General features: G+C 40.7%; 1 protein-coding gene across 1 annotated transcript; it reads right to left on the bottom strand.

Annotated features, from left to right (window-relative positions):
* Window positions 1-13756: 13756 nt before the first annotated feature.
* LOC132601834 (uncharacterized) lies at window positions 13757-15007 on the bottom strand. The gene is made up of 3 exons (XM_060314894.1): window positions 14944-15007; window positions 14084-14736; window positions 13757-13975 (listed from the first exon to the last, which is right to left on the bottom strand). Exons 1-3 carry the CDS (start codon window positions 15005-15007, stop codon window positions 13757-13759), a joined length of 936 nt encoding a protein of 311 aa, XP_060170877.1.
* Between the last annotated feature and the right edge of the window lie 280 nt (window positions 15008-15287).

The raw sequence follows: 15287 nt of genomic DNA, 5'->3' as shown, positions 1-15287 counted from the left end.
ATGTTATTGCTGATAGATTTCAGAAAACAAACTGCCTCTGATCAAGTGTGTGATAAAAGAAGAGACTATACAGAACAACATTCTTCTGAAGCATGATTTTCTAAAATTGTTCTTTTAAACTTGATTAAAATTGTTCTAAAATTGTGATGTGAACTCTTGCACATGATGAATGAATGTAGCTGCTAGCAAAAAAATGGTATTACCGAATACCGTACCGAACCGAAATTTGATTTACCGATTCCCGAAATACCGAACCGAAGTTTGAAAGTTCGGTATTTGGTATATACTTTCAATTACCGAATACCGAATTACCGAACCGAATACCGAACGCCCAGCCCTACCTATGTGGAATTGGATTAATAAAACCCAATCCAATTTGGACCAGGCCAATTTTGCCCAAAATTTCCTCTATATATAGGATCAATTTAAGTTTTATTTTTGAAAACACAGGAGTGAATTTATAGCAGCCATATAGAGAGAAAAACGTGAGAGAAAAAGCAGTTTTTCGTCCAGAAATTTTCTGCTACAACAGTCCGCTTTAAATTACGTTTCCCGATTCGTTAACCGTTGGATCGTGCTGAAATTTGAACTGGGCGTTCTCCACATCTGGTTCTTCCATTTCAACGGTGGAGATCGGAGTTTTTGGTCTTTAGCTCCAGTTTTCGAGTACGAACAGTAGCTCATTGTTGGGGTGATTTTTCTCCTTTCGTCGCTAGTTTTGCTGCTATCTTTTATGTATTGTTGCTCCGTGCTTGGCTTTGTTGTTGTATCCATTTGGATAACATTGTTGTAACTTTTGTTGTTTATAGTGGAGCTTTTGTGGGCCGGAGGTCCCGTGGACGTTTCCTCTTCACCTTGAAGGGGTTTTACCACGTAAATTTGGTGTCTCTTCCATTCGATTTATTTTTGCTTGCTTTGCTATTTTATTGTTGGTATAGCTGCTGCCTGGATTTCCATTTGTTCTAGTGTTTATTGTCTTCTCTTGGTTCAAATAGTGTGGGAAGTTTCGACTTGGGTATTTCTTCCGCTGTTACCTCGTCGTGCAATTTGGTTATTGCTTGTTTCTTCCCAACAAGTTTCTCCATTGACAAATTCCTTGCCTGTCGAACGATCACTGGCAACCCGATTTGCCACTTCATCCATCATTTCTGCCAGCTTCTGTTTTAACCTGCTCTGTTCATCAGTGGTAAATTGAAAAATATTATGTAGAACATAAGGTCTACTTGATTTGTTAATTATAGATTGATAATCTGGCTCGGGGAATACTGATCAATATGAATAACGTAATAAGCAACCGTCCGACCAAAATACAACCATTTTTCTATCGGGGCAACCCTGGATTATTTTTTTAGCAGCACTAGTCATACTATCTTGACATGCCACGCAGGAAATATCAGCTCGACACATAAATAGACTGTAAATTCTTTCAGAGTTACTACCATTGTTACTGTCGCCACCAGTGGAGGAATTGTTAGCAGCACTAGTCATGCTATCTTGACATGCCACACAGGAAATATCAGCTCGACACATAAATAGACCGTAAATTCTTTCAGAGTTACTACCATTGTTTCTGTCGCCACCAGTGGAGGAATTGTAAAAATGATATTCCCTCGAGGCATTAGAAAGGGTTGAAAGTAGCCAAATGAGGTTGGGATGATAAGAGGTGTTTGTACTGTTAAGTTATTTTGTTTGGGCAGTAATAGTAATCAACACCTGATACTGCGCTACTGATAGGCAGTAATAGAATCAGTAATAGTAACGATTTGCTTTCATCACTTGAGGAGTACTTGATTTTAACATGTTAATTTAGTTCAAAATTTATTATATCGTCTTTCACACGAAGAGGAGCCTTAGAGCAACAGTAAAGTTGTTTCTATGTGACCTATAGGTCATGGGTTCGAGCAGTGGAAGAAGCTACTAATGTTTGTATGAGGGTAGGCTATCTACATCACACACCCCTTCGAGTGTGGCCCTTCCCCGAACCCTGCTAAAGCGGGATACTTTGTGCACCGGGCTGACTTTTATATCGTCTTTCACGCACACACAAAATGATGAATTACAGGACTTAAAAAAAGAAAAAGAAAAATGGAAATATATATGCATAGAAAGGAAAAAAAACTACGGCTCTGAGAAGAGTTTTAACTTTTTTGCACTAATATTAAAAAATTATACGTACCTTGTGAAGTTGAGAAGATATTCAAGTCAATTCCTACTCAAAAGTGGAAAGAAATAAAAGGAAATGTTTTTCTTTGTTAGTTTTTGAGTGTGATTGGGATTTTAGATCCTTTCTAGGAAAGGAATAGACCTAGTAGTATAAATACATGCTAGCTAGGATTTATTAAGTAGGACAGAACATAGAACCTAAGAGTATTCAATCTTGTAACTTACTTTCTCCCTTGATATTAATAAAAGTGCCGGTTGTTCTCCGCAGACTAGGATCACATCGATCCGAACCATGTTAATTACTGTGTTTTTATCATTTCCGTGCTAACAATTGGTATCAGAGCCTACAGGTCGTCAGATCTAGGAGATGAGGAGACTATGACATCTATGAAGTTTGAGGTAGCGAATTTTGATGGGCGAAGTAATAACTTCAACATCTGGAAGATCAAGATCATGACGTTGTTACGGAGAGAAGGATCAGTCTATATTTTGGACCACTAGTATCCCGAAAATACGAAAGAGGCCGAGAATCAGAAGATTAAGATGGATGCGTTTAGCGCAATTCAATTATCCTTACCAGACAGCATGTTATGTAAAGTCAGTACTTAGAAAACAGCTGCGAGTTTATGGAAGAAGCTTGAAGATCTCTACCAAAAGAAATCAATAACAACTAGAATGTTGTTAAGGCAGCTTTTACACACCTTCAAGATAAAGACAGGTACAAATTTATAGGATCATATTGATGCTTTTACTAAATTGGCTATGGATCTTAATCATGCTGATATTAAAGTGGGAGATGAAGAACTAGCATGCACTCTACTATTTTCATTATCACCGACGTACAAATATGTAGTTAATTCAATGATGTGCAATAAGGAAATGGTCACATTGCAGATAGTAAGACATGCATTGAATTCAGATGAATTAAGAAACCATATCAACAATGGGGAGAAAGAGGACCACTGTGAGGGTTTGACGGTTAGAGGTCGCTCGAGCCAAAGAGAGAAGGGCAAATCAGTAGTTAGGTCAAAGTATAGGAAAAAGGTAAGTATGAAGGATGTTGAATGTTGGGGTTGTCATCAAAAGGGTCACTTTGAGAGGGATTGCCCGAATAAAAAGATTGATAAAACAACAGCCAGTGCATCTACGGTTCAGGTAGCTTAGATTATGTGCTAACTGCTTCAACATATGACATTCAGACACACAAGTGGATTTTAGATTTAGTCTGTACCTTTCACATGTGCTTCAGAAAAGATTGGTTTTCTAGCTACGAGCAGACGAGTGGGACTGTACTTATGGGTAATGATGCAGTATGTGAAATAGCAGGCATTGGTTTAGCCCGTCTATGGTGTCATGACGACATCATAAGAACATTGTCTAATGTTCCACATGTTCCTTATATGAAAAAGAATCTAATCTCTCTTGGTACTCTTGATAAGCTCGGATATAAGCATGCAGGTGAAGGTGGAATATAGGGTTCTCTAGTCATGTCAAAGGCCAAAATGGAGGGTGGTCTTTATGTACTTATGGGCACCATTCTAGGTACCGCGAATATTGCAACCTTACAGTTCTCAGATGATGACAAGGATAAGATGTGGCATATGAGATTAGGTCACATGAGTGAGAGAGGGTTGGCAATTTTGAGCATCTGAAACCTTTTGAAAAGTGAGAAGATTAGTACACTTGATTTTTGTGAGCATTGTGTCCTTGGAAAGAAGAAACGAGTCAGCTTTAGCACGAGCAAACACAAAAACAAAGAGGTACTTGACTACATTCATTTAGATTTATGGGGTCCATCTCAGGTTCCATCCAAGGGTGGAAAGAGGTATCTTCTTACTTTTATTGATGATTTTTCACGTAAGGTTTGGGCATACTTCTTAAAGGCTAAAAGTGATGTCTTCGAGAATTTCAAAAACTGGAAGATATTAATTGAAAATCAGTGTGATAGAAAGATTAAGTGTCTTTGAACAGATAATGGCTTGGAGTTTTGCAATGAAGAGTTTGATAATTTTTGCAAGATTCGTGGTGTATTGAGACATAGAACTGTTAGGTATACACCACAACAGAATGTGGTAGCTGAAAGGATGAACCACACTCTTCTTGAGAAAGCACGATGTACGCTCTCTAATGCCAAGATGCCTAAGGAGTTTTGGGCTTAAGCAGTAAATACTGCTTGTTATGCTGTTAATCGTTCTCTGCCGTCGGTGATTGACTTCAATACTCCAAATGAGGTATGGTCAGGTAAACCTTCTAATTACTCGTACTTAAGAATCTTTGGATGTCCCGCATATTATCATGTAAGTGATGGAAAACTAGAACCTAGAACTCGAAAAGGTTTATTTATGGGATATGCTGAAGGGATAAAGGGATATAGAATATGTAGTTTAGATCCTCTTAAGTTTGTAATCAGTAGAGATGTTACTTTGATGAGACCTCTATGCTTGATCCTGAAAAGACTTCTATTGAGTTTGCAGGACAGAAAATTCTTACAACAGAAATGGTGGAGGAAAATGTGAAACTCACCGAACAGGAAGATCAAGTGACTCAGGTGGAGTCAGATAATAAAAAAGCTCACACAATAGTAACTGAAGGTGAACCATATAGTATAGTTACTGGGAGGGACAAATGAACTCCGAAGCCTAATCCAAAATATTATCCTCCGCCTTCACAAGCTAATCTAAAATAAAGGATCTAGGACCCTCAAGCTATACAGAAGCTACTTTGTGTGGTGAAGCTGATTAATGGAGTTTAGCCATAACCGAAGAGATGGAGTCTCTGCACAGGAACTAGACATGGGATTTGGCGAGTCTACCAAAGGGGAAGAGAATTGTTGGTTGGAAATGGGTCTTCATAAAAAAGATGACATTCCGTGTAAAGACCTGTTTGGTCGTTATAGTATTTTCGGCATTTTCTACTTTTTTCGAGCATTAATTAGCTCATTTTTTATCGGAGGGGCTCGTTGGTACGCTTCCCGAGGTGTCTAGACCGAATTCGGGCAACTTTTGTGAAAGAAAGGCATTAAGTGAAAAATAGTTGACCCAAAGTTGACTTTTGGGTAAACAGACCTTTTTCGAAAATCCTTCAATTTTGAGAGGTCCGGATGGTCGTCTAGAACTTCTGTGTGTACCTGGTTCGGTTCCCAATCCACTCTGATGCATTTTGGGACTTAGGTTGAGAAATTGGAATTGAGGTATCGGGGGATTGACTCGGTCAGCGAGAACTTCGTTGGAAATTTCGAGGCCACGGGCGCGTTCGTAGCCTATTTTTATGTGTGTCTATGTGTATGGTATGTGAGTAGATGGCCTCGGGAATTAGTCAAAAAATTGGATCAAATGGTGAAACATGGGTAAGTTTCTGGTGTCTGGTGCCCGCTTTGGCGGCACCAGCACCGCGACAGTGGTACTGCTAGAGCGATAGCCCTGCCATTGGAGCGGTCCAAGGATTTTAAGCGTGACCATTGAAGCGGTCGAGTGACTGCTGAAGCGGCTCCGCTGGGGCAGTCCCAGTGCCGCTAAAGCGGGTGACGGGCAGTGTATATATTTAATGAAGTGTTAAAAGCCTTTAGGCCCTCATTTATTCCCATTTCGAAATTAGAGCTTTAGGGAACTGTCCTCGGAGATAATTTGGGAATATTCTTGGAGGTAAATCTTGGTAATTCCTTTACTCTTCCTTTGATCCTAATCATTACGGGTTCTCCATTTCCTTTAATAATCCCTTAGTAATGGAAGTTGGAAGAGGGTTTTGATGAACATTTTCCTAGGCTTATTAATGATTAAATTGATGGGGTTTATGTTGATTTTTGATGAATCTAAGCTTGTTAATCATATATATTCTATTTTTAGTGTTGAATTTCGGAATCTAAGAGTTAGGATTTATATCAAAATTGGGGGTTTTACTTCAAATTTGAAATTTGATAAATCTATGAGTTATTTTAGCAATTAGTGGTTGAGTTATGATCACCTAGTGCTTAATTTGATATTTTACTTCTGAATTTCCCATTTTTCCCTTGTGGGCCCGTTTCCCTAAATTCTAGGGTTAGAATTGACCTAAATTGAATGGTAGCAATATTAGTATCATTCTTAATGATTTCTAATCTAGATTTCAATTATGCTTAGACTACTTTGGTTCTGAGGTCCAGCGGAAAGGTAAGACAAAGAAGTGAGTTGTTGGTGTTGCGGTTCGACCATCTAGGTAGGTTATGGCTTACCCTTGGTGAGTGCATGGACTCCGCGGGTCCCCCAGAGTGGTGCCGGTGAGAACCCCCCCGGGGGCAAAGATCCGAGACGGGTGGAACTTAGACTTCGCGATTCATACTGGGTTGTGCTACCGAGATGTCGATATTTTCGTCCGGAGTATATGTGTACACAACATTTGCATGGCATTGCATTATTACTTTATTTTGAGACGTTTTGGTGTTGTCCTTGTGATGTTGGATTCGGACTGGATATATTCAGACTTGGCACATTTGGTATTAGATGTTTACTTAGGCGATGATGTATACTTGGATTTGATTACATTGACTTATACTTATTGGTTTATTTGCTTATCTGCTTTATTAATTGGATTGTGTTAGCTATGCTTAGTCAGCCGATGATGCCTACCAATACTGTTATTTTGTACTGACCTGCACTTGCTACATTCCTTTATGAATGCAGAGTATCAGGTCGGATCTGCTTCTGTGACACGTGGCTGATAGTCGCTTCAGCATTATCTCCGAGTTTCCAGATTGAGCAAGGTCGTTCGCTACCGTGAAGAATTCTCTATCATTATATCCTATTTTATTCAGAGACATAGATACTTTATGTATTATTATTCAGACTTCTAATATTTCCCATTTAGATGCTCTTGTATTACCCAGACTAGACCGTGGGGGTATTATTATTATTCCGCACTATTCGACTTCTATATATATCTATCGAGGGTTTGTTTATCGAGGTGGTTAGGCAAGTGCCCGCACGGCTTAGGAAACATAGGTCATGACAAGTTGGTATCAGAGCCCTATGTTACCTGGTCTATAATACAAGAGCGTGTCTAGTAGAGTTTCGTGGATCGGTACGATGAGCTCCGTACTTATCTGCGAGAGGCTATAGGATATTTAGGAAATCTCACTTTCTTCTTTCTTTCATGCTAGTTTTTTCTAATTAGTATCTAGAAGGATCAATTATGTATCTGACTCTTAGCTCTTCTCTCACAAATGGTGAGGACTCGAGCTATGATGGCCCGAGGTCAGGTGCCAGAGCCCGCAGCTACGGCTGGCACCCTAGGGCGAGGTACAGCTAGGGGACGCGGCAGAGAAAGAGGCCGCGGGGCTGCCCAGGCAGGGACAGGGCTCCGACGTTAGGGCAGCGGCGATAGAGGTCTCCGTCTCCCGAGCTCGAGTATTAGTCGGATCGAGGCCAGGCCGCAGAGAATGGCGAGGTCCCAACACAGACATAGCTGAGGTTACTTCAGATCAGGCCATGCATGACACTATGGCTAGCGTCTTACTTCATCTTGATGCCCAGTAGGCGGCAGCCGGTTTTACTACCCTCGGCAGGGGTTCACAGACTAGAGTTAGGGCGCAAACCCTTGAGCAGGGACCTACGCGGGTAGCACATCCCGCCGCAGGTATGGCTCCTCGCATTGATGCGATACTCGCTCCTGGTGAGGATATTAGGCCCATGGAGGGCGCTATTATGGCTTCTTCTGATCAGGACCTTGTTAGGAGATTCATGAAGTTAGAGCGCCGAGGTTTGCTGTTACTTCGTCTGAAGATTCTTATAAGTTTATTCTTGATATGCACAAGTTGCTGCACCGTATAGGGATCGTGGAGACCCACGGGGTTGATTATGTGTCCTACCAGTTTCGCGGCAACTCGAAGACGTGGTGGAGGTATTTCATGGCTTGCAGACGTGAAGGTTCCCCTTCTTTGACCTGGACTTAATTTTACCAAGCCTTCCTTGAGAAGTATATGCCCCTGTCTTTGCAAGAGGCGCATAGGGAGGAGTTTTTGTATTTGGAGTAGAGGGGCATGTCTTTGGAGTCTTATGTGACCCGTTGTCTATATCTGGCTCGCTATTCTACTCCTTTGATCCCTACTGAGGCTGATAGGATCAGAAATTTTGTTGGGGGGCTAGTGGGCTCTCTACAGATTCCTTGTCTTCAGATGGAGTCGATGAAGGCTTCCTTCTAGTCCATTATCGAGCATACTTTTATGGTTGAGGGTGCTAATGCCCGTGCTTTTGGTAGTAGTGACGAGACCATGTCAGATTGACAGTTTTGGGGGTTCTAGTTCCAGGGGCGCCGGTCAGTTTTTGAAGCCACATCAGCCATATTTTGACAGTCCCGTGCATTCAAAATTTCAGACGAGATATGGCCACTATGAGTTTCTAGTGATGTCTTTTGGGCTTACCAATGCCCCGACTGCATTTATGACCTTGATGAATGGCATTTTATGTCATTCCTTGATTCCTTTGTTATTGTCTTCATTGATGACATCTTGGTGTATTCTAAGTGTAGAGAGGAGCATGAGAGCCATCTTCGTTCTGTTCTTGGGTTGTTGAAGAAACATAGCCTGTTTGCTAAGTTTTCTAAGTGTGAGTTCTGGTTGGAGTCTGTCGCATTCTTAGGCCATGTGGTGTCTAAGGATAAAATTATGGTTAATCCACAGAAGATAGAGGCTGTGAGGGGTTGGGAGAGGCCCACTACTGTTACTTATATTCCATTTTTAGTGTTGAATTTCGGAATCTAAGAGTTAGGATTTATACCCAAATTGGGGGTTTTACTTCAAATTCATAATTTTGTAAATCTATGAGTTAATTTAGCAATTAGTGATTGGGTTATGATCACGTAGTGCTTAATTTGATATTTTGTTTCCGAATTTCCCCTTTTTCCCTTGTGGGCCCGTTTCCCCAAATTCTAGGGTTAGAATTGACCTAAATTGAATGGTAGCAATATTGGTATCATTCTTAATGATTTCTAATCTAGATTTCGATTATGCTTAGTCTACTTTGGTTCTAAGGTCCAGCGGAAAGGCAAGGCAAAGAAGTGAGTTGTTGGTATTGCGGTTCGGCCATCTAGGTAGGTTATGGCTTACCCTTGGAGAGACTTCATATAGCGAAGCGCATATTTAGATTATATTGTCGGAGACAACATATGAACCTTCAGGTATGAAGTTGGATTGGACATTACCTTAGGTTGGGCCCTGTTGTGTGTTGGGGCTAGCCACCCCAATGTGTTGTGATTGGATTGTTCTATTGTGCTGGTTTGATGCCATGAGTTGTTGATAGATATTGGATTCTGTTTTATCATCTTGATTATGATATTATTGGCGTACCCACTGTTGGTACTTGTGATTCGATTATATTGTTGGTATACCAACTGTTGGTATACCAACTGTTGGTATTTGTATTCGGATATATTAAGGTATCGGGGTTTGACTCGGTCAATGAGACCTCCGTTGGGAATTTCGAGGCCACGAGCGCATTCGTAGCGTGAATTTATGTGTGTCTATGTCTATGATATGTGAGCAGATGGCCTCGGGAATTAGTCAAAAAATCGGATCAAATGGTGAAACTTGGGTAAGTTTCTGGTGTCTGGTGCCCGCTTTGGGTACACCAGCACCGCAGCAGCAGTTGCCCTGCTGCTGGAGTGGTCCAAGGATTTTAAGTGTGACCACTGAAGCGGCTCCGCTGGGGCAGTCCCAGTGCCGCTAAAGCGGGTGACGGGCAGTGTGTATAATTAATGAAGTGTTAAAAGCCTTTAGACCCTTATTTATTCTTGTTTCGGAACTAGAGCTTTGGGGAACTGTTCTTGGAGATAATTTGGGAATATTATTGGAGGTAAATCTTGCTAATTCCTTTACTCTTCCTTTAATCCTAATCATTACGGATTCTCCATTTTCTTTAATACTCCCTTAGTAAAGGAAGTTGGAAGAGGGTTTTGACGAACATTTTCCTAGGCTTATTAATGATTAAATTGATGGGGTTTATGTTAGTTTTTGATGAATCTAAGCTTGTTAATCATATATATTCCATTTTTAGTGTTGAATTTCGGAATCTAAGAGTTAGGATTTATACCCAAATTGGGGGTTTTACTTCAAATTCAAAATTTTGTAAATCTATGAGTTAATTTAGCAATTAGTGGTTGGGTTATGATCACCTAGTGCTTAATTTGATAATTTGTTTTCGAATTTCCCATTTTGCCCTTGTGGGTCCGTTTCCCAGAATTCTAGGGTTAGAATTGACCTAAATTGAATGGTAGCAATATTAGTATCATTCTTAATGATTTCTAATCTAGATTTCGATTATGCTTAGACTACTTTGTTTCTAAGATCCAGCGGAAGGGCAAGGCAAAGAAGTGAGTTGTTGGTGTTGCGGTTCGGCCATCTAGGTAGGTTATGGTTTACCCTTGGTGAGACTTCATATAGCGAAGCGCATATTTAGATTATATTGTCGGAGACAACATATGAACCTTCAGGTATGAAGTTGGATTGGACATTACCTTAGGTTGGGCCCTGTTGTGTGTTGGGGCTAGCCACCCCATTGTGTTGTGATTGGATTGTTCTATTGTGCTAGTTTGATGCCATGAGTTGTTGATAGATATTGGATTCTATTTTATCATCTTGATTATGATATTATTGGTGTAGCCACTGTTGGTACTTGTGATTCGATTATATTGTTGGCATACCAACTGTTGGTATTTATATTCGGATATATTGTTAGCGTACTGATACGCTCAAATTACACCTATTAATGGCGTAATGCGGACGTTGTCAAATATAGTAACCCAAACAAGGTTGGGGTCGAATCGCACAGGGAATATGGAGAGAAAAAAGTACTAATTGTATGCGATACTAGTCTTTAAAGGTTTTAATCCTATTCCGAGTATTTTAAAAAGGAGATTTGGTTTGTATTTGCTATTTTGAACTGTTTGGAATTTGTTTGGATTTGGAGAACCAAAGTTGTGTCCCCGCAAATATGATATATTTCTAATGGGTCGCGGTTATGTATGTACTTGATCTCTAATACACTTTCTAATATTTTCCAATAGTTAGAAAGTATTTCTTTTCATGATTTTCCCAAATGCAGAAAAGTTATAAATAAGGTTGATTAAATATGCCAAGTAGAACTCATCTTATTCCTAAGCGAGTTCATTAAACGAGGGTTAGCGCCCCGAGTCCTTATTATATTATTTCAAATCACACCCTAGTTCATCTTTTCAAATAAACTAGGGTTTGTGCATGAACAAGTGTTTGAAACCACTTATAGAACAATGAATACGAGAAATAATAAAACACATCACAACCCATTATATATATATATATATATACAATGTTAGATACCCATTACATAGCACCCATCATTTGGGTCCACAACTTTGATTAAAGAAACTACTCACACATTATGGTCTCAAAAGTAGTAAGCAATAAATGAGACATAAAGCTTACAAATGTAATAAAGATGATGGAAAATGGATTCTTGTTGTCTTCACTAAGCTCCAAAAGGGGAGTATTCAATGCTCACCCACCAATGAGACTTTTTAAGTGAGTACAATAAAATTTGGATGCAAAGAAAAACCTAAAATGTACTTTAAATAGGCTCCAAAAACGCACAACAGAAAACTGACAAAAGTGCCCCCGATAGCAAGATCGATGGACCGTCGATCGTTCGACGATCCGTTGAGTATTCCGTCCTTTGTACCTTCAGCAGTGTGTTCCATTTGACGGTGCCGTCGACTAGTTCGACACTCCGTCGAGTATTCCGTCTTTTTCTCCTTTTGTTGAGAGATCCTGTTTGACGACACAAACGACGAACCGTCGATCAATTCGACGCTTCGTCGATGCCTCCGTCCTTTGTCGTCTTCAACTTTGTCATCACTGGAAAATCGAGCTTATCGACGCTTCAAAGGACGGTTCGTCGGCTGAATGACGGACCGTCGATTTTTCATTTCTGGCCAATTTTTCTTTTGTTCTTTGCTTTTTGCTTTTGGGCCATTGTTTTCCTAAAACACAACAAAACATTTTAACGAGAGCCAGACTTACTTGAAAACAACCCAAATTCAGAGTAAAAAGGCGTCGAATGTGCCATAAATTCGCGGCACATCAATACCCCCAACTTAGGATATTTGCTTGTCCTCAAGCAAGTCAGACAAAACAACCACAAAATAAAATTGCAACTATGCTAAAAATAAAGCAAAAGTGACTACAATGGTGTTTGCTCATCGCTACCGGCATGTGCATTTTTCAAATCAACTCCCTCTTTCATCATTCCCAAACAGGGTTCTTTCAAAACAAACTTGTTAGAATTGACCTTGACGCTTCAATTGATGACATACATTATTAGAAGCATTTATGCATGCGAGTATTCGCCATTATGCCCTCACTTTGCTTGGAGAATGTCCCACACACAAATTTTCAATAAGAATTGGGAGAAGGATGGATGAGAATAGAAAGCACTCACGCTCACAATGAAGTTCATGATTTACAAGTGTAGATACCATATGCTTGCCTTTAATTTCAATGCCTAACACTTTCAGATAGTTCAGTTGTGATCACTATAGGACTTGTTCTTGGGTTGTAATGTAGGCTCGGGGACGGGTAGGATACTCATTTGGGAATTAGTGACTCATCCTCCTCGACACTACAGAATTTGACCTTTCTTCTTATGCCCAATCTATTCATTCTTCAACTCATGACTAAGACGTGATTTTACTCTTACTAGAATTTACAATCTTTTTATGAGACAATATTATTATTGCTATAAAACTATATGTATATGCATATATATACATACACATATGTACATGAAATTCTCTCTCTTTTTATTTTTATTTTTATTTTTTATAAACTTTTCTCAAATTTAATCCACTATCACATCTAGTCCTTGATTATGCAACTCACACACCCCCAGCTTTAGGCTCTTGGCCTTTACTTCACACATATACCACCCCCAACTTAGGCGATTTGCCTCTTTTCTCTAGTAGTTTCAAGGAGGGAATGGGTGCAAAGATGGAATGAAGTCATGAAAGGGGGAAAAGGTTTGTTACAGCTAATCAAGAGAAAAAGTCAAAGACTCAACATGGGAACTAGTGATATTCATATAGAACAGGTTTTGGGCTTTTTAAGGCTGACGTGACTATTCATAAGGAAAGCCTATGATCATTTCACAACCGACTATCCTAAGCAATATAACACGACCTACCAGGCAAGTTCTGGATCCACATATGCTAATAATGAACACAAGAAGTTCTCACACTCACAATGGCATAGGGATTTGAACACTCAATTCATACACACTCTAATATCTATGATGTCACAAAAAGAACCATGCATGTCAATTCATTACAACCTGAGGTACGCAATAAAACTTTGGAGGGGTCAATTTCAAATCAATCCATAAAACACATCATAAATATCCTTTGTCATCCAAAATCCATGCCATAAGTTTAAAATGCAACAACCATGAAAATCACAATTACTTTAATCCATAAAACAAATATAAATATTGAAAAGTACATCAGGTTACCCCACCCCCAGCAAAAAGAAGAAGCATTGTCCCCAATGCATCAAAAATCATACCATCACCCTATGGTGGTGGTGCCGACCTGAAATACTCTAATCCCGCTTTTGCTGCTGAGGTACCTCCCCAGCAGCAGTCTGAATGGGAGTCCGCTCTGCTGCTGGCTCGGTGGACTGAAGTGGTGGAGCTGACTGGCTCTGTGGCTGCAGGTCCTGAGGAGCTATCATGATTGGCCTGGCCGGCGCTGGGATAGCACTAGTGCTGGAAGAAGCGCTGGTGAACCTCATGTCCAGGCGTGACCGCCGAATACCCTCCTGAAGCTCGAGGTATTCATCCTCATTATCCTCCTCCTCCTCATCATCATCAGCCAATGTGACAGGCCTCTTTCTCTTGCGACTTTCCCGAGGCTCATCCTCAGTCACCAAGTCAACTACTCTGATCAAATCGGAAATGCTGGCGACTGGTGCTGGTGGTGTCGGGTCATCCATAATAACCTGCTCTCTCGTCCGAAGGGCCGCGATCTCAGCTCGGAGCTGGGCAAGCTCGGTCTTCAGATCTCCCGAAGTACCAGACTCACTCTTCTTCTCAATAGTGAGTATCCGCATCTCCAAAATGTCATGTCGGGAATTGACTCTAGCATGATGCCTCTCCATATCTTTCTGAAGAGGCTCCAACTCTGGTGCAATATCTTGCCGGACGAACCTACCCAACTGCTGTAATATCCGGGTCACCTGCTGATCAGCACGCTCTGCCTTGATTGCAAACTCTTTGAAGTTGGCTCTGTTCAGGACAAAGAGATCCTCAGAAGCTGATGCTGCGGCTGACGGAGGAATAGAAGATGCAGATGGAACAGCAGGCCGAGGTGGTGCCTCAGAAGAAGGGGTGGCATCAGCTACAGAAGTTGTGGAGGCTTCTGTGGTGGACAATCCTTCTGTGCCTTGTGGTACTGAATTTGTGACATGCTCAGCCTGCTCACCCATGAGCTCTAGCAATGAAGTACTGGTAGCCTGAGATGTACGGAGGGTCTCATCCCTACTCCGTGTGATGTCGCACACCTTTGTTGCGGAGAGAGTAGCTGCAAATGTATCAATGTGCCTCACCTGGGCCAATGATGAGTCGTGAAATTACGCGATATTCGATGCTAATTCCTTAAGTTTTTGTGACTCTTTAAGCACTTTTGTTGTTACTTTTTGTGTTTTTATGTTGTTTTGTAGGAAAAGATGCCCGGAGAGCATAACGGAGCAAAACGGACCAAAATAGAGCAAAAATAGAACAAATCAACATTTCTGGCAACACATGCTAGCAGCATGTGGTGCAGCATCTGCTGCCAGAGAAAGTGGCACCATGTGCGAGTAGCACATGGCGCAGCATGTTGTGCAGCATGTGGTGACAGAGAAATTGGCACCAGATTCTACGGTTTTGGCACAACATGCGATTAGCATGTTGAACATGCGAATAGCACATGGTGCAGCATGTTGTGCATGAGGGTATTTTTGGCCAGATTTTGTTCCCGTTTTTGGAATGATATAAATACTCTTTTAGGGTTTGTAATAGATATCTTTGGCAGTTTTTTATAAGTTTTGGAGACTAGGTTTCTACACCACACTTTGGGTTGAATATTTGAAG

This window comes from Lycium barbarum, chromosome 7, assembly GCF_019175385.1.
Source record: "Lycium barbarum isolate Lr01 chromosome 7, ASM1917538v2, whole genome shotgun sequence".
NCBI classification, from domain to species: domain Eukaryota; kingdom Viridiplantae; phylum Streptophyta; class Magnoliopsida; order Solanales; family Solanaceae; genus Lycium; species Lycium barbarum.
Note: the sequence above shows the minus strand (reverse complement) of the source record. Positions and strands in the feature narration are given on the sequence as shown.